Source organism: Coccinella septempunctata, chromosome 8 (assembly GCF_907165205.1).
Source record: "Coccinella septempunctata chromosome 8, icCocSept1.1, whole genome shotgun sequence".
NCBI classification, from domain to species: Eukaryota; Metazoa; Arthropoda; class Insecta; order Coleoptera; family Coccinellidae; genus Coccinella; species Coccinella septempunctata.
This window is the reverse complement of record NC_058196.1, coordinates 27,499,241-27,524,697: the sequence shown is the minus strand read 5'-3', so window position 1 is coordinate 27,524,697 and position 25,457 is coordinate 27,499,241. Positions and strand designations below refer to the sequence as shown.

At 35.6% G+C, this 25,457-nt stretch overlaps 2 protein-coding genes across 2 annotated transcripts in view; one reads left to right on the top strand and one right to left on the bottom strand.

The window, feature by feature from the left end:
- Positions 1-25,457, top strand: part of LOC123318394 — a 332,282-nt gene that overhangs the window by 94,684 nt on the left and 212,141 nt on the right. The window lies entirely within an intron of this gene.
- Positions 9,368-13,352, bottom strand: LOC123318707. Its single transcript, XM_044905407.1, has 3 exons — positions 12,858-13,352; positions 10,299-10,606; positions 9,368-9,922 (listed from the first exon to the last, which is right to left on the bottom strand). Exons 1-3 carry the CDS (start codon positions 12,951-12,953, stop codon positions 9,901-9,903), a joined length of 426 nt encoding a protein of 141 aa, XP_044761342.1. The 5' UTR covers positions 12,954-13,352; the 3' UTR covers positions 9,368-9,900.

Here is a 25,457-nt window from a genome sequence, read left to right as displayed (position 1 = left end):
TGCAGCTCCTCTTAATGAGATCAGCTGTACGACGATGATGCCTGCGAAGCAACGACGACGATGCCCAGCATCGCTGTCAAGATGGCTGTGACCCCACCCGGCGCGTCGCCATGGAAACGGGGTCGCCAATCGTGCCGACGGGGCAACTATTCGGCTTTGCCTGCACCTCTCTTGCCCCGAAAACTCTGTGTTCCCGCCGTTTGGCTGCGTTCCATCTTCGGCCATGCACATGCGTTCCAGATGCATCTGCTAATCGAAAATCAATAGGGCCGTCCTGGGATCTCCTCCGCACGGTTGGTGTTCGTTGACACCGGGCCTGGATTTGGATATATCTGCCTGTTTTTTCTCTTGGAGAGAACATGCAGACGCTGAGAAGTTTGAAGCCGCGTCTGGGAATTCTTTGCTGTCCTCGTTCTTGTAGAATATTTTCACAATAGGTTTTATTGAAACCCAATTTCGTTGTTCAATATACTACCATACTAATTGTCCACGGTTTCTTTCATTCCCCCTTAAATTTGAAACGAGAAACATAAGAAGAAGGATGATAATAACTACCTACAGATAAATTAAACGAGTCTAGATGCAAAGTAGCTTCGACATAATCGAGGATTAGACCAGACGACTAGACGAACGGGCTTAGGCAGTGTGTTTGGATGAGTCTCCCATCTACTTCTCGCTATACTCACTAGAACCTTAACGCGAGCGATGAACAGGCTTGAATGGTGTGCACTTAGGTCATTTCCAGTCACCCTGACGTACGGTCTTGAGTTGAGCAATGCTCACTGTTCCAAGTGTGAAAGGATTGTGGTAGAGAAGTGCTTCTTCGAACAGTTTTCAGTGTAGCTTCTCTTTGCTTTCGGAATTGCTCGCAATAGATTTAGCGTGTTCGAAAACCTATATTTGCTCAGCAAACTTTCGGATATCTAACACTGTTCAGCAGAAAATCTAATTTTTAATTTGTCCATTTTTCAACTTTCGAGTTAGGTATCTAGCAGAAGAATCATAATAGATTTAAACGTGATACATACTAAAAACTAATAGAGCAACCTTTCTAGTGATAAATCTCGACATTTCATCCACCTCTTCGCAACCGTTCGGTCTTGAGCAAGTTTCAACTGAACCCAAGTTTTTGGGAATTTTTAGAAGGTCATCTTTAGAGTAATTTATCTTCCAGGAAAATTATCGTAGATCTAAACCTGATACATATTCTGAAAGAACAACTCTTCTAGTAATAAATCTGAGAATTTCATCCATATCGGCGCAACCGTTCGGTCTTGACGAATTCTCAAGTGAAATTTGCAATTTTTGAAAAACGCCATTTTCAAGATTAAAATCTAAACGAAGGGAGAAAGGCTTTCGAAATTGCTCGCAATAGATTCAGCGTGGTCGAAAACCTATATTTTCATACCAACATTTCAAAAATCTGGCCCTGTTTAGGAGAAAATAATGTTTTTTGTTTTTCCACTTTTCATTTTCGAGTTGACTTCGAAGAGCTCTCTGGAGTACAATTCTCTATTGAATCATCAACTGTTTGGTTTTCTATAATCTTCAAAACGAATTACATGCACTCCATATCCTAAGACAGTTATAGAACATCCTGATTTTCAGACAGAGTAGCAAATATGTCATTTTAGGGGGGTCTATCCCCTTGCTCATTTTTTACCCAAAAAATCGAGATTTTCGAAATCGAGTTTTTGTGCTAGGGTGGAAGTCTAGGCAACGCTGATTATATAACCGGAAATCCCAATTGGATCAGACGAATATAACAGGAGATATCGAACATTGAAAATTGCAATTGTTGAAAAATGCCATTTCCAAGATGAAAATCTGAACGAAGGGAGGTAGGCTTTCGAAATTACTCGCAATAGATTCAGCGTGTTCGAAAACCTATACTTTTCATACTATTTTGATAAAAATGGTATGATTTCTTTAAATGACGATAACATCGAAGGATTTGAAAAATTCATAGGAATCGTCCGTGAAAAATGAAGATATGAGCGATTTTAGGATATCATATATTTTCGATTTCATATTATAAATCTAGAACAAAAAGAAGGATTGAGATTTGAGGGGCGTGATGTTGCAAAGGCAGAACTTTTTTTCGATTAACGGAATTTCTGTTTGAAAGATGGTAGTGGTGAGTATCAAATTTATCACCACCATGTATAAGTAATTCATAAAAATTATTTGTTGAAATATGAAATTCACCTTATAACCCAAAAAATTAATTATAAAATGTAGATCTTGCTCCCTCATCAAATTAAAAAAACTAAATAATTATGTGTGACCAGTTTCGGGTTCATATTTTTTATTTTAACATATCTTCATTTGAATAACTGCCATATCCTTACAGGTGCATTTGATTATTGAAAAGGATAAATTCGATAGAAAGCCCTACAGTGTTTTATCACTGCGTCGGTGCGTCGGTTCATACAGGTGATGCACGTCAAGTGTGGAGAAATGTGAGAAATCACCGATATTTTTCCAAATTCACCCAAAAATTTGTTGTAGGGTACGCCAGTCTTATCTAGATGTAGATTAAAGGATATTATAATATCCTTTAATCATATGAGAATCAAGTAAATATCTTTGAAAGGAAAAATAAGATACCCTATACCCTATATACAGTGTGTTGGTTCATTCGATTCTTCATTTGTTGGAGAGGAAGGTATTAAATATACCGAAACGTCGGCATTTCTTTAAAGTAGTTTTCCATCGAGAATCAATAATTTTGAATTGTGTAAATACATCTCTGTTCAAAACCATTCAATCTGGAATCAGAGATTATTAAAAAAAAATGGGGATAACTATTTTTGTAGTCAATTACAAACAAGATAATTATTAAAAAAATATTCTGGTTCAATTCAAAGAGGTCGACCGCATTTCAACGCAATATATTGAATGAATATTCGCATATTCATAACCGGCATTTTAACACATGTTTTGCGAAAAAAAAATAATATATGCGTTTCTGAATTTCGACAGATAAATTGACGTTTCTATTTTGACAAGTCTCAATTAGCCGGAATAGAATTGCTAAAATTGAATCATTAGATAGAATATTAATATGCTTATATCGCTGATTTGATGATATGTCAGTTTTGGACGGATATCATTTGAAAATCGTTAGTGATTTGATGATCTGCATAGTGTCGCACGAAAAACAGTTTGGTATTTCGACAAAAAAAGATCCGGGCTTTGACCTCGAATTTCGATTCGACATTTATCTAAATAAAATTCGAGGATAATTCAATTTATTACTGCCATTATTCTTCACTATTTATGAATATATTATATCTTCCGATCAAAGTAGTTCGATTTTTAATCGAGCAAAATTTGTTTTAATTTATAATTTGATCCTCAAACTATCGACAGGGAAGAAATTAATTTTTACAATTCCCATGAACTTTAATTTTGCGGTACCCAATTGTAGAGCGACATTAATTGATAAATTAATATTTACCGAAACTACAGTGATTTGCTTCGAAAATCCATGGAATAATCTCTTCCAAATCAAACACAAAAATCAAATCAAGCACAGAAATCACGATCATAACACAAACACAATACTAGAACACTCATCACCTTCGTCTTTACCATGCACACTTCACCAAATTACTCTCATCCGCCAGCATCATAACTACCCCAAAGATCTGGCCTACCTTCTACGAAAAAAAGAAAGTTGTGCAACTTAACCCTATCGGCCTACTTTCTTTTTTATGATGGGGTTGTTGGATATTTGTTGCGTAAAAATACACCACCTAGTGACCTGGTAATTGGAAAGTTGCTCATCCAATGTTTGGTATACAGAGGATACCAGATCTGTTCTGCTATTTTCAAGCTAGGAATGACAATCAGAAAAATCCTTGATCCTGGTATTTAGGATTCGGGAAAAAACAAAATATGATTTTGATCATAAACTTCTAGTGGTCAAGACGTGTATGACAACAAACAATGAATTAAATAAAATTAATAAATAAATACTAGACTAAAAGTTCTTCGAATAAGAGACAAACTGAAAATATGTGAAAACTGATGATCAACCTTACACAATATTAAGAAATATTTCAATCATGCAAGGAAATTTGATCTCAAGATCAATATACCAGAAAAAAATATCGATTTCAATGAATATCACAATAATTCAAGGACTATTACTAGAACCTATTTGAAAATAAAAAATAAATAAATAGAAAATGGTAATCAGATTACGACGAGAGTGAAAATGGTATCAATTATAGCACTCGTTCTGAAGAAAAATAAAAACAATCGGAAACACAAGAATTGCATCAATAAAATCTTGAAAGATTAGCTTGTCTCATAAATCTTGGAGACCATTCGAGTTATGCAAAAAACACTTCGATTTCCACCTACGAACGCCAGTCCATTCATAAAAAAAAATTTGAACCGACTAATCTACGGTGCCGTAAAGATTATTTTATAGCTTTTAATGGCAATAAAAGTTTTATATCTTTTTTATTTCTTCCTCACAAATTAATTATTAATTTTCAGGACATGATGAACAATCTTGTGAATATCTAAGTTTCTAGAGGTCGATTTGAGAAATTGACTATAATTGAGTTAAATGATTCCAATCACATGAAAGACAGCGTTGCTCAGGTGTGGGCTATAAAAAAGTCACTTTATAGTGATTTTTTCAATAAAAATGAATAGTTGCGCTTGCCATAGCGTAATTGTAGTGTTTTATATTTTTTAAATTGACATCTTGTTGTCTAAATGCAATTGGAATGTCTGAAATCATGAAGTTCATATATTAGATCCAACAAAAAATACAGTATTATGTCCCTTTGAGAATTGATAAGTATCGATTAAAATCTTTCAGCTGTCAGAAAAATGGGATATTTTTATTAAAAAAAAAATACGGACAATTCTACCAGAAAAAAAATCAAAATTATGAAACATCAATGTGTTTATTGATAAATTCATTAATTGTTTGCGACGGAAGGCGTAAATTGAGTTGAAAGCTAGAATAACCAAAAAACAATAGATAATATTCTACTTGTTTTTAATAGTACAGTAAAAACATCAAAAAATCTTAGTTGTATATTAAACAGAAAAACATTTTTTGGGAGAAAATAATTATCTCCAGTCCCATTTTCAGAAACGTGATAGTTAACAATTGCAACCTACTATAGTACCGAAAATTTGATTGAACGTGAATGCCTGAGTGAAGCTGAAGGAATTTTTCAACTTCTTGTAACACTTATAATGCCTTTGAGTATATTCAGCCATTTCAGTAATTCTCAGTCTGTTTCGAAAGGTACATATTCATTTTATTCACCGGCTAATTGTTATTCATCATAATTAGTAATGTAAATCATGGTGTGAGTTAATTCATTTTGCGGTGTGGCTTTAGTGATGTGTATTCAGAATTACAGATAATAAATCATGAATTTTCATGATGTAAAGTTGTAACAAAATTGCGAAAGCTAATTTTTCATAATGAACGGCCAATGGGAGCTCCAAATTTTATAGTGCCAAGTAAATTTTTATGTTGAAAACGGATGCATGAACTTATCTAGATATAAGAAACAAGAACAAGTTGTTTGAACTTTTTGGGATTTTATGTCAGTCTGCAAAAAATTGTTCAGGGCCATGAATTCGGATAAACTTGATGAGAATGAGTTATAACTTCTTTTTCTTTGAGCATTATCTTCTGAAGATTCTACTATTGGAACAAGGATCTGGTATAGGTGTTCTAGGTCATGTGAGAATGCGTTTTTGATTTTGAATTCCTTGAGAGGTTGACAGGAAACATAACTTTCAAAATGAATAGTTACCAACAGCCATTTGTCGACCAGTTTTCACCGATCTAGGTGAATGTTGATGACAAAATGAGTCTAATCACGTTAATTTCGAAATTAGTGAAATTTTGTTTGTCAAAAACAAGAATTTGGAGCGAATTGCGAATTTATTCAATTTGAACTAATGAATTGCAATTTGTATTCTTAGATTCTCAGATAAGATAATCAGCGGGATATTATGCTAAATATTTTTTTTTGCTGCATATTGGAAGCGGGTTATTTCATATTGATTTTCCCGGTTAGAAATTGACATCTATCTATGATTTAATCATCGGACGATTGACACGACAGACATAAATGATTGACCAAAGGGTAATTTATTCATATTTCGGAATTAAGACATCTTAAAAATTCAGTCTACAGATTTTGCTTCTGATATTCAGCAGAGGGTTCTGTTTTTCGGAAGAGGCAAAAACAGTTTTCTTCGTATGTGGATGATTTAACTGAAAATAGTGAAGTTTCAGAGGAGTTATTAATTAACATGAGATTATTATCTCCTTTTAAAAATAATAAAATGACACTAGGGTGAATCTTTTTAGTTAAAAACAAAACAATATATAAAACATCGTGATAAAATTGGTATTTTAATCAATTAATTGAATTTGAATGAAAATAAATAATTATGTTAGTAGATATTTAGACATAAAACACATATCAGGAGTAAATAAAAAATAAATTCTGGGTTCATCATGTACAAACAATATGTTTATATTAAAGAACACTCATAAGACTTATGTTGATAATTACTATTAGTCGAAAAAATTCATTAAAAGGCTTGAAGTTATAATTTGGTGGGTAGGATCGTTGGACAGATCCTAAACAGCGGGGTACTACAGTAAATGAAGAGACCTTCTTCGATAATATAGAGGTATTCCGCCATTTTTTGGATGACATTAGGTTTAAACTATACTACAGATGGGTTTCATACATATTCTTTGGTTTATTATATGTAGCTTCAGATTTTTATGAATGTGAATCCAGAAACAAAAATTTCAGTTATGGTCTCTATTTAATCCACTTTTATACACTTTCATAAACGGAAGAAAAGGATCAAAAAAATTTTAAATCAAATTAGAATTTCCTGGAAACTAAAAATGTTTCACCTGAGCATTATTATATCCGGGTGATTTCTGGTTTTTCATTTCACTCAGTGTGTTTGGAAATAGTGGTTTTATTGAATTGTTATTGTCCTTATCTGTTTGATTTCGAGTCGTTATTGTTATTTTATCTGTGGACGTGATCTCTTTTCTCTATTTCCATATTAGTTGTTTTTTCTTCTTTTTTTCATAATGTTAAAATGTTGATAGAAATTTTCGTTTTCAAGATTCTACCACACAGCTCAATTCAGAAGTGGAGTAAAAACAGCGCCCTCTAGTTTCCGCAATCATAGATAATTTATATAATATTTTCGTATTTTTATCTCTCATTATCGTATCTAGTTTCTCTGTTCGAATATCAGCAGGCTAACATATTCTTTCAATCTCTGTTTAATTTTTTCTCTTCTTGTCTTTCAAAGTTGATAAATGTATCATTTTTCTTAATTTTTCTTCGATTGATATAAATACCCGTAGTCGTTTTTGGTGGATGCGCTTCTACATTTTATCTTGAGGGATTATTAAGAAATTTGTTTGAAAAATGCTAAAATGCATTCTACAATATTTATTTCCATCAAAACCGCATTCTCCAATAACTTATATAAATAGTTAGTACCTACATGCTTCATTTTTCAGTGAAAACTAACTTCGAAATTGCCGTAGCTTCAACCCCTGTTGATATATGAGTTCTGAAACTTACAGACTAATTTTTATGTAAACCTTCGCACTTCAATGCTTATTTACAAATATAATTCGTATTTGGGCCATCAAGTTCTAGGAAAGAGTTGAACAAATTCACTTATCGTCTTTATAAGGTCCTGACATCCATGTACCTACCTATATCAACGTTGTTTATATGTGGTCGAGATGTTCACAGCAAAGGAACTCGATGTAAGTCGTAAATATTTAATGTGCCCTCAAAAAGTCACTTTAACTCTCTGATAGTCCAATACGGTATCTGTAGAATGTAAAGGGGCATTTTTTGGTCTGACATGTCAGTAGTTGACGTTTTTTTTTGGGTTTTCAGACATTTATTATGAATTTCGATTTTGAACATTCCGATTTTCGAAATTCAGAAATATATTTTATTTGAATAATGGTGTTAAATGAATGAAGAAACAATTCGTGAACAGTCACTCATTTCGGAGTGAATAAAATTTTGTCCTGTTTGAAATCAACGGGAATTTCATCATGTTGAATAAAATCGATTTTCATTTATCATTGTTGATATTAATATTTACTCTCGGTTTCCCCACCTACGCCAAAATAATATCATAATCGACTCGGTTTCTCATATAATAGATTGACCATGACAAAATATCACTCAATACGTTATGACATCAGGGTCTACGAGTCCACAAAAAATAATAGAAAATGATTATTGCAGTATATTCCTTGAAATATCAGTTTTTATTTTAGATACTTAAAATCTCATTCTTCAAAATACTTTCATTTTCATCAAAAACACACAAAAAATTAGTAGGAAATAAAAGAAATAATTCCATAATATTCGTTGAAATTCGAAAAATATTAGTTTTGACTTTGGAAATTGAAAATCCTTATTTTTTCTTCGTTTTTCTCCAGAACATCATAAAAATTGTCAGGGTCTAGTCTACCAACAGTAACTAGGGAAATTAAAGGTCATCATTCCAAAATATTCGTCGAAATTAGAAAAATAATAGTTTTGAATTCGGAAATTTAAAAAACCTATTTTCCCTTCGTTTTGTTTTTTAAAACATCATAAAAATTGTCAGGTCCTAGTCTACTAAAAATAAGTAGGAAAAAAACATCATTCCATGATACTCATTGAAACTGTATTAGTTTTGATTTTGTATATTGAAAAGCCTCATTTTTCCCTTCATACCTTAATTTTTCTATAGTTAGTTCATACAAATTGTTAGAGTCTTTGAGCCCACAAAAAATGGTAGGAATTTTAATCATTATCCCATTATAATCCTTGAAATTAATAAAATAACCCCTATATGTTTTCATTTCTCTCTAACTTGAATGAAACTTTTATTTTACGACAATATATGCTATGCCCGAAAATTATAGGTTTATATTTTCTAAGTTTTTTCCATTTTGTAGTTTTTCAACAAAATTTCGATCCAAAATATCTCCTTCACTGCTCTATTAGTTTTTACCTATATTTCACAGCACAACTATGTATTTCAGGAGCGTGAAGAAACAAATACAAGATATGCATTTTTTATTAAATGGTTTGAGGATTTTGTTCAGATGAATAAATCGATTAATACTATTTTTTTTAGCTTCTCTGAGAATATAAAAAAATTATAAAAAAAGTTCTTGTTTCTTTCATTGCAAATAAGTTATCACAAAAAATTGAATAATTATTCAGACCAATAGATATTGGTCATTCTGTGGACTGAAACAATATTTTCAACCTACGACTTTGTTTCAAGAAGATTAACAAATGAAATGAATAAGTAAATTCGAACTTTTATTTCGTAAATCACACAATCAATCAAGCGAACAAGTTGAAGCACAAACATTTGTATGTTACAGCGATTAGTCATTTTACCTTCGCATTGTAAATAATCAAAAAACCTTAATACTAATTTAATAATTAACACAGCACTTTGAAATCTCCGAGACAGTATCAACAATTTATGCACATTCACTGGAGTAATCTAACAAATTAACAGCACATTCATCATGAGTATATAATATAGCAAAGTGGAATTAATATAACACAGTGTGATTAAATGTATAAATAAAAAAGTAGTTCTACACAGTAGTTTTGTTACTAACAACATATAAAAGTAGGTATTACGATAAAATAATCAATTTCAATCAATACTGTACCAAAATTTTCAAAAGATGTTAACATTTCAGCTGGCCGTCTTCAGATGGTAGTGCTGTAGAAATGTAGCCTCCTGTTACGTATACTGAAGGTATACCGGACATTTAACACTCAGGATACATTCAGTATACGTACAGGGGGTTCCGTTCAAACGACATCAACTGGCAAACACCCAAGAACTGCAACAGAAAGAGCTGGTTTAATGGCGAGAGAAAAAGCACGACTTGCAGGGTGTAAGTGTCGGGGCAAACTGATCTCTGAGGACGCTTCGAAGATGGGTCCCAAACCACCCTCCGCCGGTCCCTATCCATGACAAACACACACAAGGGGTGGGAAATTTATAGGATGTCGTTGGGATCCAATGGCAATAGATTTTAAGGGGTGCTAAACTCTAGGGAGCCCGTCGGAGGCAGCTGTAAAAGTCGCAGTAAATCACCGGCGGTTAACTCCGGTCGTCTGACGGGGGTGGGAAGGATGGAACCCGGTGAAACCGGACCGATTCGGGGGTAGGTGAAGGTTAAGTAAACAAACATGCTAAGATACGGAGTGTGTTACCTTGACATTGAAGCGGAGGCTTCTGGGGGGACGTCTGGCACGTTGAGCGTCCGGCACAGCTCTGAAGGTGAGCGCGCCGCGGCGCCCCGACGTAGTCGCCCCGGTCGACGCCGACGCAATCCGGGGGACGGCGTTGTGTGGGCTGGATCTGAGCCGTTTTTATGTGCCATCTCGCACAGACCTCGACTCTCTGGGTGTGGTTCGCCCGTTCCCGTCGATGACGTCCGGTTCGGAATGCGGACACACGTCTTATCCCTGTCGATTGACGACGACGGCCTTCGGGGGGCGGCGGCGAGGGGGTCCATCATCTGCGGGACGGGGGTTGGTTTTAATTGTATCGAATCGGGGTTTTAGGTGTGGAAATTGGATCGAGACTGATCAGTCGAGGGGACAGTTATGGTCTTTTAATTTTTATGGAATTTTAAAACGTTGTTTGCAAATAAAATTGATAAATGTGTTATTTTTTTAAATTCTCTAATTGATTGATTGAGCAATATATTAAGTTGTATAAAATTAAAGAAAAATCATTTATAATGGTCTGAAATTAAATGAGAATATAAGACTGACTCAGGAACGAACTAGGCTATAAAAAGTATTTTTTCAATAGAATTTTGTAATGTTGTTTAACAAATAAACTATAGTAAAATTGCTCTCAAGTATTGATAATATGAAATAAATGTTTTTTCGTCCATATTAAACTGTGATATTACTTCTTACACCATTTCACATGGGTTAGAGAAGCATTTTAATCAACTGAATTAATTCTGTTTTTCGTAGTTCTTTCATAACGATGTAGTATTAATATTAAAGGTCTTTATTATGGGGAAGTTCTCCTATACGTTATGCACTACATACCCCTTGTTACAAAAAAATTGATTCGTATGAAGTGAGAAAAACAGAAAAAATTAAAGTACAGAATAAAAAATATGAGAATGATTTGATAATATTCTGATAATATTCTTTATCACCGAATTCGTGGAATTAAAACTACTTCATCATCCATATGAGACCATCATATTATTCTCTCGATATTATATATCTCAACAAAATATCGGAATTATGGAAATAGCGTAATATCAGAAAGAAATAATGGGATACCTATTAAGTTGTTTTTTTTGAGGTCTTAAAAATCATTATAAAATTGAATTATTATTATTGTATTTGTAGCTGCATCTTGAGAAAATGTTTTCATTATAATTTAGATTTTGAAATTTATAGGACTATATATTGGAATTGCTATGAAACCATGATTTCAATTGAATCACTAAGATATATGTAATCGATATTTATTTAATAATTTTTTAAATTTTTGATAATACAAAATCCTACTAATAATAATAAGGGGACATATGAGTTGTCTCAACATTTTGTCATAATAAATTCTTACTTGGACTGTTTTTCCTCATATAATGATGTGGATGATATACAAGTATATTGAATATTTCTTATTGAAATTGTATATGCACAAAATTATTTCAGTCGAGTAAAAATGTAATTGTTTTATAGACGTTGTATTCGTCAAATTTCACCATATATGTATATCATCCTATTAAACGAAAACGCATTTCAGGCTTGACAAAATGTACATTTCAGAATTTTATTTTTAAATGTTCTTATATTCTGAGGCAGAAAGGAGTGTCGTTTGATATTTTCAATTATTATTTAAAATTTCTCATAATTTTATTTCAAAACTGAAAGGCCCATGAAGAATAATTATTGGTGATTGAATTAACGAAGAATGAAGCAGAGATATCATTGCGAAAAGTATTTCTCTGTTGATTGCTCTTTCTAATATTACCTTTGTTTTTGAAAAAAAATTTTTAGAGGATTTCGTAAAATTAAAAGAATGTATGTATATCAAAAAAACAAGTAATTCGTGTGATTATTTCTGTTAAGTTCAGGAAGGACAGTTCAAACTGAATATTATTTTTTGGTGAAATATTAAGTTGGTATGAATTTTTGACTGTATCATTTATACTGATTAAAAAAGTATTTTGAAATATAATCGACAAAAGTTCATCCAGTTCAGTGTGATTTTTAGAAAGTTGTAAGTAGATAACGTAAGTAATTTCAGTCCTAGTCACAAAGATTGCGCTATATTTTAAAAAACTAGATGAAACCTATGGGAATCGAAACAAACAGATTCTGAGTCACAACTATTTAAATCATACGAGGGTTGGTTTGTATATTTACACCCTACAAGTAGACATCTGGTAAGAAGGCATCTGTTTAATTATTACAACACATGATAACGAAAGTAAACACGTTGGAAAAGGATATTTTTTTCAAATATTAACATCTATGGAAAACAGACTAATCTATTATGAGAACTGATAAAATGAAATTTACGAAATAACACTATTTTTGATAGTTTCGAGGATTTGAATAATCAATGATGTTTGCAATGAATGATATTAAATTGATTGTGGAAGGTTAACAAAGATGGACATGGAAGAAATAGTTTTATACTTAGATGAACGTTTGTTAATGACTACAGTCCAATTCCAAGAATTCTCACAAAATCCTCGAGAATAATGTCAAGCGGAAATAAAAATTTACCGTTATCATCCTTCCCCGTCCAGCTCCTCCAAAACACTCCTTTCTCCTCCATATACCATTCGACTTCCGACCATCTAGCTCAGAATCACACTCCATTTAACTGAGAAAACTCTGCTTGCCATCCTAGGCCCATTCCGCATCGCTTTCCGTCGGAAACGTGGATTTTCCTCTTCGGTCTAGGTTAGATCGTTTGGATCGTACGGACTGGTCACGCAAGCCACGACAAACTACTGGGTGACATGTCACCAAATCACGGGACGTCAGCTGTCAGCCGCACGTCCTTGGTCGGGGCCGACCCACTGCCGCATCTGAAAGCAGAGCCTACTGTAATAAATTTTCGGAACGATAAAATCCGTGACGTACGCCTAGCTGTGCTGTATATAGTTTGGTAGTTTATCCCCCTTTCCGTGGCGTTTTCTGTGCGAAATAATGACAACGCCCTTTTGTCGTTCGTTTTTGTGCCGTGCATGGCGGACGATGCACTGCCAGTGGCGTAGCGCAGCGATTAGACAGAGTACAAATCGATATTATGTATTTTTTATTATCCTAGTTGTACTCTAGATTAGATGGTTCATTTGTTCTAAGAAACATCGACCTCTGATGATGTGGGTTTTCCAAAATTGAATAAAATATCATTTAACATAATTTTGAATGAATATAGAAGATATCCGTGATATTTCAGGATTTTTTCATGCAATACATTGCTACAAAGTTGTTCATTTTCTGGTTGTCCTTATCCATGTTAAAAAAGCTTAAAATATTAAGAGAGAAGAAAAATTCCCTGCATCATTTATGGAATGATTCAAATTACAGAGTGATTGAAAACTGGATCCCAAAAATCAGGAGGCGTATTATACAGACTGATATTCTTGATGAAAAGCAAAAGAAATATTTTGCTGACGATGCTTTATTTGCCAGTTTTGGACTTTGTAGTTTCTGTATGCTGCCAATTCAATTCTGTAAATTACGGTAAGCCTAAGAATAAATGAGCTGATTGAAACCTAGTGACAGAACGGAATTGGTTTTGAAATTTGAAAGTTGCTTTGAAGCCTTAGACTCAACATTGACAAAACCAAAATCCTGATGGTAAGTCCGCCAGAAAACGTTCAAACAGATATCAGCCTGGAGGATGAAACTCTAGAACAGGTCGAGCAGTTTGAATACTTGGGAAGCTTCATAAATACTAGGGCTAACCTAGACACGGAAATACACAACCGTATCAATTCGGCATCACGGGCATTCTGGAAGCTAAAGGCAGAGTGTTTCAAAATCACGACCTCAATCTGAAGACCAAAACAGCTGTTTAAAAACCTGTGGTCCTCCTAACGCTTCTTTACGGAAGCGATAGCTTGACGCCTTACAGGCGACATATTAAACAGCTTGAACAAACGCAACAACGTCATCTGAGACAAAAAATGCACATCAGATGGTTCCACAAAGTTTCGAATGCAGAAGTCTTGCAACACGCGAGTTGTACAACAATTGAGACTCAAGTGACAAGGGCCAGACTCAGATGGAGCGGCCACATTCTGAGGATGCAAGACACGAGACTCCCCAAAATAGATCTGTATGGCGAATTGACAGAGGGAGCCCGGAAACCAGGAGGCTAGTATATAAGCGGTTTAAGGATATACTGCATCAATCCCTAAAATCAATTAATGCCAATCATAACTGGAAACAACTAGCGTTAGACAGGTTACGGTGGTGGTCTTTGGTACACAGTTATAATGGAGACTCGAGAAGGATACAGCCTCCGAGATCACCTGACTTGAATCTTTCGGATTATTCTGTATGGCGACATTTGAAAGAACAAGTTTACGCAGTGGAAATCAATAATTAAGAACAATTAATGGAACGAATTATTAATGCAGTCGACTCCACTCAAAATAAGCGAAACATGCAATTGTTTGATTATACGATTCACTTATTTCGTTCTTTGAACATTTGATTCCATTATATTTGTATCTTTATGCAAGTAGTCAATCATCAAATAAATCAGTAGGTGCACTTAGTTACTATTTTTTTTATTTCATATGGAATAATAATTGACCTTTTAGGTAATTTAAGAAAAAACTGCTCTCATCGGAATTTGCGTTTTTGCATCACTCTGCATCTATCCTATGAAGGCAATGTTTCCATTTATTTGCAGAATGTGATCGAATATATTCAAATTCACGCATTTAAGTTTAATGAACCCGTTAATGTAACATAAAATTTATCAATCGAAGATATACGTTACACGGTTATGTGCGGCCATAATAACCCATCTTATTTCCTTGTTCGATCGCCACCTACGCCACTGCATCCTTCTGCCATCCGACGCCCCCTACCGAAAGCCTGTATTAAAACATATGAAGCAAAAACAACTCACTAAAATATCCACTTTATGGAACATGCCAGACAATGCAGTCGAGTATTATCGCCGTATTTTAATATTGTTTGGGTACCTTTTTTTTTTCGGCGTATATGCCAGCTTCGTTAGCGGCCGAATCGAGGGAAGGTATTTCTGATTAACTTTTTTTTCTCCCGTTCGTTCGATACGCGATATGGTCCCCCCTTTGTCGATTGGGACTGGCAGTTTCGGCGATATGGCCCCAATTCTGCACGGTCTCTCTATTTTTGTAACTCGTGAGGATTCCGTATGGATTGCTTTATGTTTTCGGCGGATTTTTCGTTGCTCGTATACGGGGATTAAGTTGTTTACGGAGCGAAAAGTGCTGGAATTGAGGCAGCTCGAGTTTCTTCCATAAATACGATTTTATACTCGCTTTCTTCAAGCATCTTGATTCTTGGTGAAGTTTCAAATTCCCTGTGATTTGCCTGATATTTATCGTGATATACGTAGATTCAAAAAATGAAAGTACCTACATAGTTTTTTTATTCTTATTATTTTAAAATTTTTTCGTGACTTCAGTCTTTCTTCAGAGAAACATTTATATCGAAATTAAAAATTAAAAAATATTAATACATTAATAATAAATGGAGTGTTGCTTAAATGATGCGAAATATTTCAAGTAGTGATTCTTCAACTAAAATTGAAGGGGGGCCTGCCCCCCTGAGTTACTGCCTTCGGAAGTTGGCGGAAAAAATGCTTACTGTATCTCAGCAGGAGAGGTATAAAAGACCCTTAAATTTCTTTGCAAATATTCATTTACACCCCGTATAATACTATACAAAGAAATACAAGGATATACTATAGCACAATTAAAATGCATTTTATTTAAGTTGATATTGCCCTTTTTACTGCCCATTTGACAGGAATGGCAGAGGCCATAACAATTCGTTCTTATTTACTGTCTGCGAACTGCATGAGCGATTAAATATGTAAATATTTCGAAGGAAAATTGTTATCTACTGAAGTTATTTCGCGCTTATACATAACCGTGGCGCGGTCGTTTGTATAATTTCGGAATTAAAATAAAATTAGAATTGCTAGAGGTGGGAGGTTGGTAGCGGACCTGCCTCCAGTCCGGACGGGTTGTTTGATTTTTTTTTTACAAGATGTACGCGACTGAGATGATTGTCAATGGATTATTACAATATTAAGAACAGAACAGGTATGTAGTTTCATTGAGAGTGGGAAAAAATACATTTTTTTGTATAAATGTGTGTTCTTTTTAGAAATTTATTTTTTATTCTTGATTATTGTTATAAAATTTTTTTATTCGTTTAGTTTTTAGATCTTCAAGATTTTTCAAATATTCTCCAACTTTTTTTCCAATTGCTGTAATCTACTATTAAAATTCATTAAAATTTTTCTCAGGCTACATTGATAGTAGTTAGGGTTGTAGATTTGGTACAAAATTTATTTATTTTTCGAGAAAATTTTGTTTTTTCCGTGATATAGAGAAAAACTAATCTTTCATACCATATTAATTAAAAAAAATTTGAAATCTTCAATTTCTTCTTCGGAGATATTTAGGAAGGACTATATTTATTGCGTTTTGTTTATTCCAGTGCGGACTGTGAAGTAGGTATATCTACCGCAAATTTTTTCTTGATGTTTTGGGATCAAAGGATCTAGAAATATACTAACAGTGTTCTAGTAATTCAAACCCTAAATCACGAATTTTTTGCATGACAACATGAGATTTGTGTGCAGGAGAGTTGTCCTGCAAAAACAAAACATCTTTGGATAGCTTTACGCGTCTTTTCTCTTCAATTTTTCCCGTAGAGTGGTCAGTTATGACGAATAGTAATCTCAGGTTATTGTTCTACCCTTATTCCAAAAACTCAATCCCAATTCCAATAGCAATCCCAAAAAACTGAAGCCAGAACTTTTCCAGCAGATTTTTGGACACGAAACTTCTTAGGTCTTGGAGAACCAGAGTGTCACCATTCCATCGATTGTTGCTTTGTTTCTGGATCGTAGAAATGTACCCAAGTCTTATCCATAGTAGCAATTCGGTTTAAGAAGTCTACATCGCTTTCGAATCTAGCACAGATCTAACGCGATGCTTCTACCCTCGCACGCTTTTGGTCAACATTCAAACATTTGGGAATCCATTTTGCAGCAATTTTTCTCATGTCCAAATTGACGTGAACTATATGATGAACGCGTTAGTATGAAATATTCAGTGCTTTAGATATCCGTTTTAGCCCAATTCGAGGGTCTGATAAAATCATGTCATGAACTGGAACTGGTCTAGGCTAACTAGATATCAATACATCTTCGTACGCATGTCGAAATTTCCCGAAGAGATGGGGTCAGTTAAGAAATTGTCAAGACTGAACGGTTACACCGAGCTCGAAGAAATTTCGAAGATTATTACAAGAATAGTTGCTCTTTAAGAAAATATATCACATTCAGATCCACGATGATTTCTATCAGAGATATACGCATGTCGAAAGTTGACCTTCGAAAAATCCCGAAAAATATACCTCTATTATATCGAAATTCACTAAAAGTCGGTTCTTATGTTGCGAATAACGATCTGATTGCTTCAAATATACCAGTTAAGCGTTTTCAGCTCGTGCATAGCGAATTCGCTAGATTAACGACCATCGCAGAACATTCATAAAGTCATTATCGATTCTTCCTGACAGATCGTAAGTTGTCCAGTCCGATCTAACAGCTCCAACATACAAAACGGCCAATACCGGATGATAATAATCGCCGCACGCTAAATCGCGACGTCTCCATGGACAGACCACGGACGCAGGCTAATAAAATCATAATAATCAGATATTAAAACAAAATGAAGAACCGCATTAAATGGGCATTCGCGTACCGTCCGACTGGCATGTTATTATCATCATCCGATAAGAGGGGACTCGAAATCGCAAACGCTGACTTAACGTGCAAGATGTAAGAAGGCAATTTAATAGAGCCATTTAGTTTTTTAATTTAATAGGCCGACAAACATGGGAGGCCGTTCGCGTTTCTTGGCGTCGAGTTATTGGGGACTCGCCGTTGAATTTTTTTTCTTCCATCCCCGGCCCGTATATTCCGGATTTTATGGGATGATCTTACCGGAGTTACCGGCGGTTGAATGGTTCCCTTGTTTCCATAAGGCCCGTTTCGTTGTTTACCTCTTGTATCGTGCATAAATAAGCGTTCTTTGTTGCTTTGGAGATTAAAGTTTGGGGGAGACGGTGTTCGCGTTCATTTTGTAAAATCTTCATTCGTTATCAGGAAGAACATAATTTTTCTCATCCACCGGAGTATAACTCGAAGCATATCATGATACAAGACGAACAAAACAGCTTTTGAGTTTGTTACAGGCGAATAGTGGACTTATGGTGAGTTTATGCAGAGTTACTAAGAACTAAGACCAATCACACATCGCATAGGCAGATGGCAAACACGTGCTCGCTATCTCTCAATGGGGAATTCACCACAATTTGGGTTATCACTGCATATTGAAGTTTAAACTGAATAATTATGAGTTTCATTCATGATTTTTTCAAATTCACCGCGGAAACTATTCAAAATCATCCTTCAAATAGGGGGTTTCAAAATTTAAATCGCTTTGTGCGGAGTTTACGATTTGGCAACAGCGTCTACAAGACCATGAAAAGAACAATGTCCGATCAGCTTGTTTATAAAATAACAGCTTTTGATCTACAGGCGCGTACTTACTGGCGAGCTTCAACTGCAACCGGTCATAAAAATCCCATAAAATTTTACGACCTTCCTCGTTCGTCGCAGACTTCATGGACAGCCATCTTTGTCTATCTCATCAAGATAATGCATTTGTTGTCCTTTATTATCAAGGCATATTTCGGTCGATGTTGCCAGCTTACGCAATTCTCACAAAACGCTTTAAACTTTAAATACCCATTTTTATTTTTCATTTGTGAGTGCTTCAAATAATTTTTTTTGGGAAACGGTTGAAATGGTTATTTCAAAATGTGACGTTTCAGAGATATTTCATAAAAAATACATCATTTTTTCCCAAGACCACTTTAACCTAACCTCAAGTCATACAAACAAAAAAATTGTGGTAATTAATCCATTAACACCAAGAATTCTATTTTTCGTCACTTAGTATAAATAAGATCATGGTATGAACGAACGGTCTACATTACCCAAATAAATCCTAATGAGGATTAAATGCTTTGAAATCACAGTGGTCGTTAGACTTTCAGAAGTTTCCTGAGTAAGTTTCAGCCTCAATTCTTTACATTAACCATATGATTAAGCATGCTACAATCACGGTAATCGAAGAGTGCGACAAACGGTCCTCGGGAAACATTTCTTGTTTTATACATCTTCTACAGCGCACATTCAAAATAGCCGGACATAATGTCACCATGATTTACGATAAGTATCATCGTCGGGCATATATTACAAGGCAACTTCTTATACAATTTCTATTTTTTTCGAAAGGCGCTTTGATGCAGTCACTTGTCTCTTACAACTTCCGGTTACACGTGAAATTCGGAAGTCAGCACCAGTGCCGGCTCGTCAGGGATGGCCGTTCCGACTATTTCAGACCAAAATTATTCATTCTCATTTTCTCGTTAATTTAGGTACTGTTAAAATTGAAAACTCGCTTCTGGATTGATGCCAAAAGAACATGTAGGCTTCAGATGTGATAATATTTGGTGATAATATACGCAGACCTTAGTTTTTCCCCCATATGTGGGCGGAAACAGGAAAAAATTGAATTATCCCGAAGAATGAATATTCGAATTTTGTTTCAATGAGACCTGGTTTCTTTATAGACGCCCAGGGAGCACTAAGGCCTCGACCGTCTCGAGTGTGGACCCGCTGGGACAGGTTGTTTAATCCCAAACCAATCTTTTATCTCGCGCACGTTTTCACACTCTTTGCCGGAATGAGAAAATGGCCGTTCGGGATCCTGAGCTTTTTCTTCTTGTTTCGTCCGTTTGGTCGATGGAGCAGACGGTGAGCGAGCTCTCGGATCGCAACTCCCTTCTCCCTGGAAGTATTCAATCGGGATTAGGATTATTGATTCTGCCGATTCGGATTAGGAGAGCTTTTCTCGCTCACGTGTGAAGAAAAATCCGTATGGGGACGGTGATCGAAAGAAGGAGTTTCATTCTGGTGGAAATTTTTTTTTTCGAGCTGTAAAGCGTGGTGTAACCTTGTTTTTCTGAGGACTCGAGATTGGCTGTACAAAGATTTACTAGAACAAATTTTCAACCTCGTGTTCGACCTCATTATAGGTGATTTTGTACTGAAATATGACTCAAGAGATCACCAAAATTTCTATGCAATTTTCATTGCCTAGGAACAGTCCCCTATTACCCTGGAAATTCACTACCACCTGATTTTAGATTAGATTAGATACAAGGGCAAGGTTGAACTTATGTTCCTTGCCCTGAAAAAGTGGAAATATATCTACGAAACGTTGGCATCAAGTATGTGTAGGATGTAGTGTTTGTACAGCACACTTTCCTATTTTTCTGTAAAAATCAATTACAATGGGTCTTTACAAGGAAATGATTGATCAGATCAAAGATATTAAAGTTGTTCTAAGATGCAGTTCATCGATTTTTGATCTTTTTTTCTCGATGTGTGCAAAAATTCATATATTAATGACTTTCTCCTAGGTTTGCATTTGGTTTTGAACACTGTCAAATGGTTCTACGCCATTGAAAATCAAATTTTCATTGTGCCAAAATAATTTCTATCCTGTATCAATGCCGACAGAGCCTTTGGAATACTTTAGACTGGTGAGACATAAGTGCAAGTGGCTAAGTGTGGATTTATGCAGCATCGAATTAGCACTTATCACACTCAGTCTCACGGTATTTGGCCACTGAAACTGTTCGTCAAAGACCAAGTCTACAACGCCAGTAAAAGACTGACTCTTTGGGTGAAAAGACTTAAACGTCTTCGAAATACCTCACAGATTCTTCAATTCACCGAAGCTCAGTCAGAAGACGTCCATGTGAAGTCACTCTAACATCGACACTTGAAGAAGACTTCCACTTACTTACGAACACAAGCGTCGAGGATTAGAGTGTGCAACGAAGCTGATACACTGGCCAAATGACCATACGTACTATTAACTGACGGTTTCTAAATGGACACATCCACCCATACGAAGTAACCGCCATTGTCTTGAAGAAGTTCATGTTTTTCGTGAAGGCACAATTGACAATAATGGTTTGGGGTAGAGTTTGTTCCTGTGGCAGACCTGATTTATCATTGGATACTCCCCAGAATCTTAAACTCTCAGTCTCAGACATAAGTATGAGTTTTTCTCTATGATAATGCACAGCCACACAGGTCCCACTAGGAGATTATTTTACTAAGGAAAACCAACTAGGATAACCTCCAAGATCACCTCTTCTAAAGCCGGAAACGCTTCAACTACTAGGACATTTTTTGCCATAACTTTGTGGATAAAGTGTCAGAAAGGATGTCAAACAGTTATTGATGCACTTCGATAATGAATTCGGACACTGTGTATGTACGAGCCTCAGTTATGAGTCCATGAAGATAATCTCCAGCATCCTGAGCCAAGAAGAAGGCCGTTCCATCGAAGATGACCTCCTGATACAGCTGAGTCTATAGTAGTTCAGTTCAGAAACTCTACACGTCTCTACGCTGTTTCAATTAAATGAGTAACAACTGGTCCTTTCAGCAAGATCGAGTTAGAGGATTTACAACTCTCGTCTCTATCAGACATTCCAGAGCCGATAAAGTAAACTGCCAGTGCCAAAATAGAGCAGCCTAAGGAACATCACGAATCTATATCTATATCTAACGTCGAACTTCCTAAGACAACAAGAAACTTTAGGGCCAGCAAAGAGAATCTCCAGCGTCCAGCTCCATCGAAGGACATATCCAGCTTCACTAGACTATACTAGGAAAAACTTCTTCTTCTAAGCCAAGAAGAAGTCAGTAACAATCTTCAGCTTCCTGAGCCAAACAAAAACCTCCAGCACCTTCCACAACATCCTAAACCAAGAAGTAATGAGCGCCAGCGAAAGAATCTCAAGTTATCTGAACCGAGAAGGAATCAGCGTCAGCCAAGACAATCTCCAGCTTCCTCAGCCACGGTAAAGACAACTTTCTGCTCTTCGAGCAACAAATATGTTTTGTTGTTTCAATAAAATGAACAACATTCAGAGTAAATAGTTTTTGTGATAAGCTATAGGGAAAATATACCATGCCAAGCCATCACCAACCTTTCACAATTTTCGCTTAAGCCCCATCTTCATTTGTATTCCTCCGGATTCGTCCATCCCGGACTATAATCCCCGAAACGATCAAGATTCCGCCATATGCCCCACAATGAAATAATATGAATTCGATGCCGGTTGGGCGTCCCTAGGTATAAGGAGAGACGGCGTTATGCACATGCTACCACCGTCGACGTCCGAATCCGGTATACGGTATACCCTTCCGTTCCGGTTTATCTCGTCGCTTAATAAAACCCCCGAGGAATCCCCTGAATCCCATCACGTACAATATTCCGAGGACATAGAAATTCTCCGATACACATCCGGTCAAATTGCATTCGTGACCAAGAAGCCCCCGAAGAGGTCGCCATGGCGGTTCTGCGACATATTGGCGAAGAAAGGTTAAAATGTCGGTTATATTTTACGCGGGTGCAAAGAAGTGTGGATGAGATTATACCGCATTTCCTCGGAAATTGGAAAATGTATAATTCAGAGGGTTGTGGTGGATTTTCTGGGTAACAACACTTTTCAGAAGAGGTTGGTGAGGAGCTGAAGCTTAAGAGCACAATATTTTCAATTAAATACAGACCAAAATCTGTAACTTAAATGAAGTAAAAAAAGAACAGGATGCACAATACATACTTAATTTACTATAGTAACTTCGTGGACCGCCTATGTGGAACAACGAATTTTGCCCAAAGGACACTAATAACGACGACATAAATACTGAAAAATGCCTTGAGAAAGAGATAGACTATTGACATTTCTCTAAATTTATTTCTGACAGTCATCGATGATCAGAATAAATGACAGGGTTTTGACAATCGACTACTGTAAACGTCAGATTGTGGTTTAGAGGTTAACGTCAGTTTTGACAGAAGTTAGGTAAGGTTAGGTTAGGCAAACATAGAGCTGTTTTTGGTTTCAGTATTTATGATTTTATTTGTTTTTTTTTTGTGTGGATCGGCAGTAAAGGTGAATCTATCTACAAGGTGTATCTCATACAAGTTGGAATACACTGATTGATTCAATCGAAGTAATGGACCAGTCAAACATTCTTGAAGAAAAAAGTACCTATCGATGAGAATCAGTCAGTTTTTTGTCACCAGACGACTCAGTTAATCCAAAAACTGCCAGGTACTAAAATTCATTTCTTATCTGCCAAATTTCGACAAAGCTATCGCAAAACTGGATTTCGGAGTTCTTGTTGAAGAGGCTCTAGAGCCAGTGGGGTGCATTTTAGGACCCCAGAAGTTGATGTTTATGTTTTGTTTCGTTCTTCCGATGCCAGAGTCACCTTCCACAGTCTCGTACTTGAAACGAAATTCTAGGGGTTGTATCTCACCTTTAAAAACACCCTGTATTGTATGGGGAGTCCAGGGGAGTTGAACCCTTTTTCACTTAAGGTGTAGCTGTAAATGGTAGCAACTCTTTTTTTTTGCGTGAAGATATCATGCCCAAATAGGCAACGATAGATAATAGTAGAGTCAGGGTGAGATGACATTTTGAGTACACCAATTCATTTTTTAGGAACCGAAAAGTGGCTCATGTCTCCCTAACCCATGGGAGAGTTGAACAGGGGGCGAGAGAAACTTGACCAAGTTTGTTTATCAGGAAAAATATTGAAAGAAAAAAATTTCCAATGACCAACGATTGTCTATGTCAAGGTTTTCATCATCAGATGTAACAGCGTATGAAATACATATTTTCTATTTCAGTGTCACTCTCACTTATTTCCCAGTGGTTTTCACTTTTTTGAACGTTTGTTTATTTTTTTATATTTATTTGTAGTATTCAATTTTCTTTTTTTGGAGCAAACTATTATCTGAGCTCAGTGCTGGAAATTTGGACCACTGATTATGTCTCCGGCACTCGCTTTTAGTCTATTCAACAGATATTTCCTTGAAACTTTCACAACTATTATTAAAAAGGCTCATCGTTTGTAATACAATATTAATCGATAAAATCAATGAAACTAAATAACACCTGGCATCTATCAAACTTTTCAGACAGTGTAACAAACAAAAATTGTTAAATTTTTTTCTTCCTAACTACAAAATCACGTTCAACCCTCTCACTCCCGAACTGTTATGATGACGGCCAAAATGGAGCCGCCACCAGTTGTGCCTTGTTACGAGTATATCGCAAGCTATTAACGATACCGGTATCGCGAAATTTGAATTGAAATATTTGAGGTGGTTCAAGTCTCCTACCTTAGCAAGTCTCAACCAATATATTGCTTTCAAATAGTGATAGCAAGAGTAGAATTCCAACCGATTCGATATTCAGGGTCCCTTTAATTTCAAAACTTCCGTCACTTTCCTTTATGACAACAGTTTCATAATGGAGTTTGGTGTCATTTTTGCAGCTTCCTTCGGTACTTTAGAAAATAAAACTAAAGGAAACTTAAACATTGAAAGTATGTAGGGGAGACTAGGGAGGGTTGATACGTTTTTTGGAATTTTTATTCTGGAAACTGAATTATATGAAGAAGCAGGACTTTTCTTATATTGTATAATTCTTCAATTAATCGTTCAACAAGATAAATATAGAAGTCGCAAAACATAAACATCTTATTCTGTACAGAACGTTGAACACAAAAACATGCAAACTGTCTCAAGCCTCCCCACATATGGGAGGATTGATACGATGTACTGGGAGAGTAATCGAGAGGATTATTCAGCTCAGTAGGTAGGTCAGCAATGATACTGGCTTGCTTTGGTCCTATAGGTGTAGAAAAATCAGGAAATTGTCAGTTAGTCACTTCCACACAAGAAAAGTCGGCTTCGTTAAATATATGGGGATTGTACGGTTTTTAAAAATCCCTTTGATATGTTGGATGGTGAAGACGCCTTCATGTAGGCCTATCCAACTAGCTACGGAATATTTTTTGAAGATTATACATGTATCAGGCCTCCCCACGACAAATGTCTCAAACCTCCCTGAAAGCAATTTTTAAAGTGATTTATGTTTTCATCTTATACCCATATATTTTGA

Bases quoted from the DNA above. Each gene is read 5' to 3' on its own strand.
- LOC123318707 (XM_044905407.1), bottom strand. From the start codon at position 12,953: ATGGAGTGTGATTCTGAGCTAGATGGTCGGAAGTCGAATGGTATATGG. The intron at 10,607-12,857 runs GTAAATTTTTAT...CCCGTCCCGCAG, and splicing joins GACGGGGAAGGATGATAACG to ATGATGGACCCCCTCGCCGC. The intron at 9,923-10,298 runs GTAACACACTCC...TTTCTGTTGCAG, and splicing joins GCCTCCGCTTCAATGTCAAG to TTCTTGGGTGTTTGCCAGTT.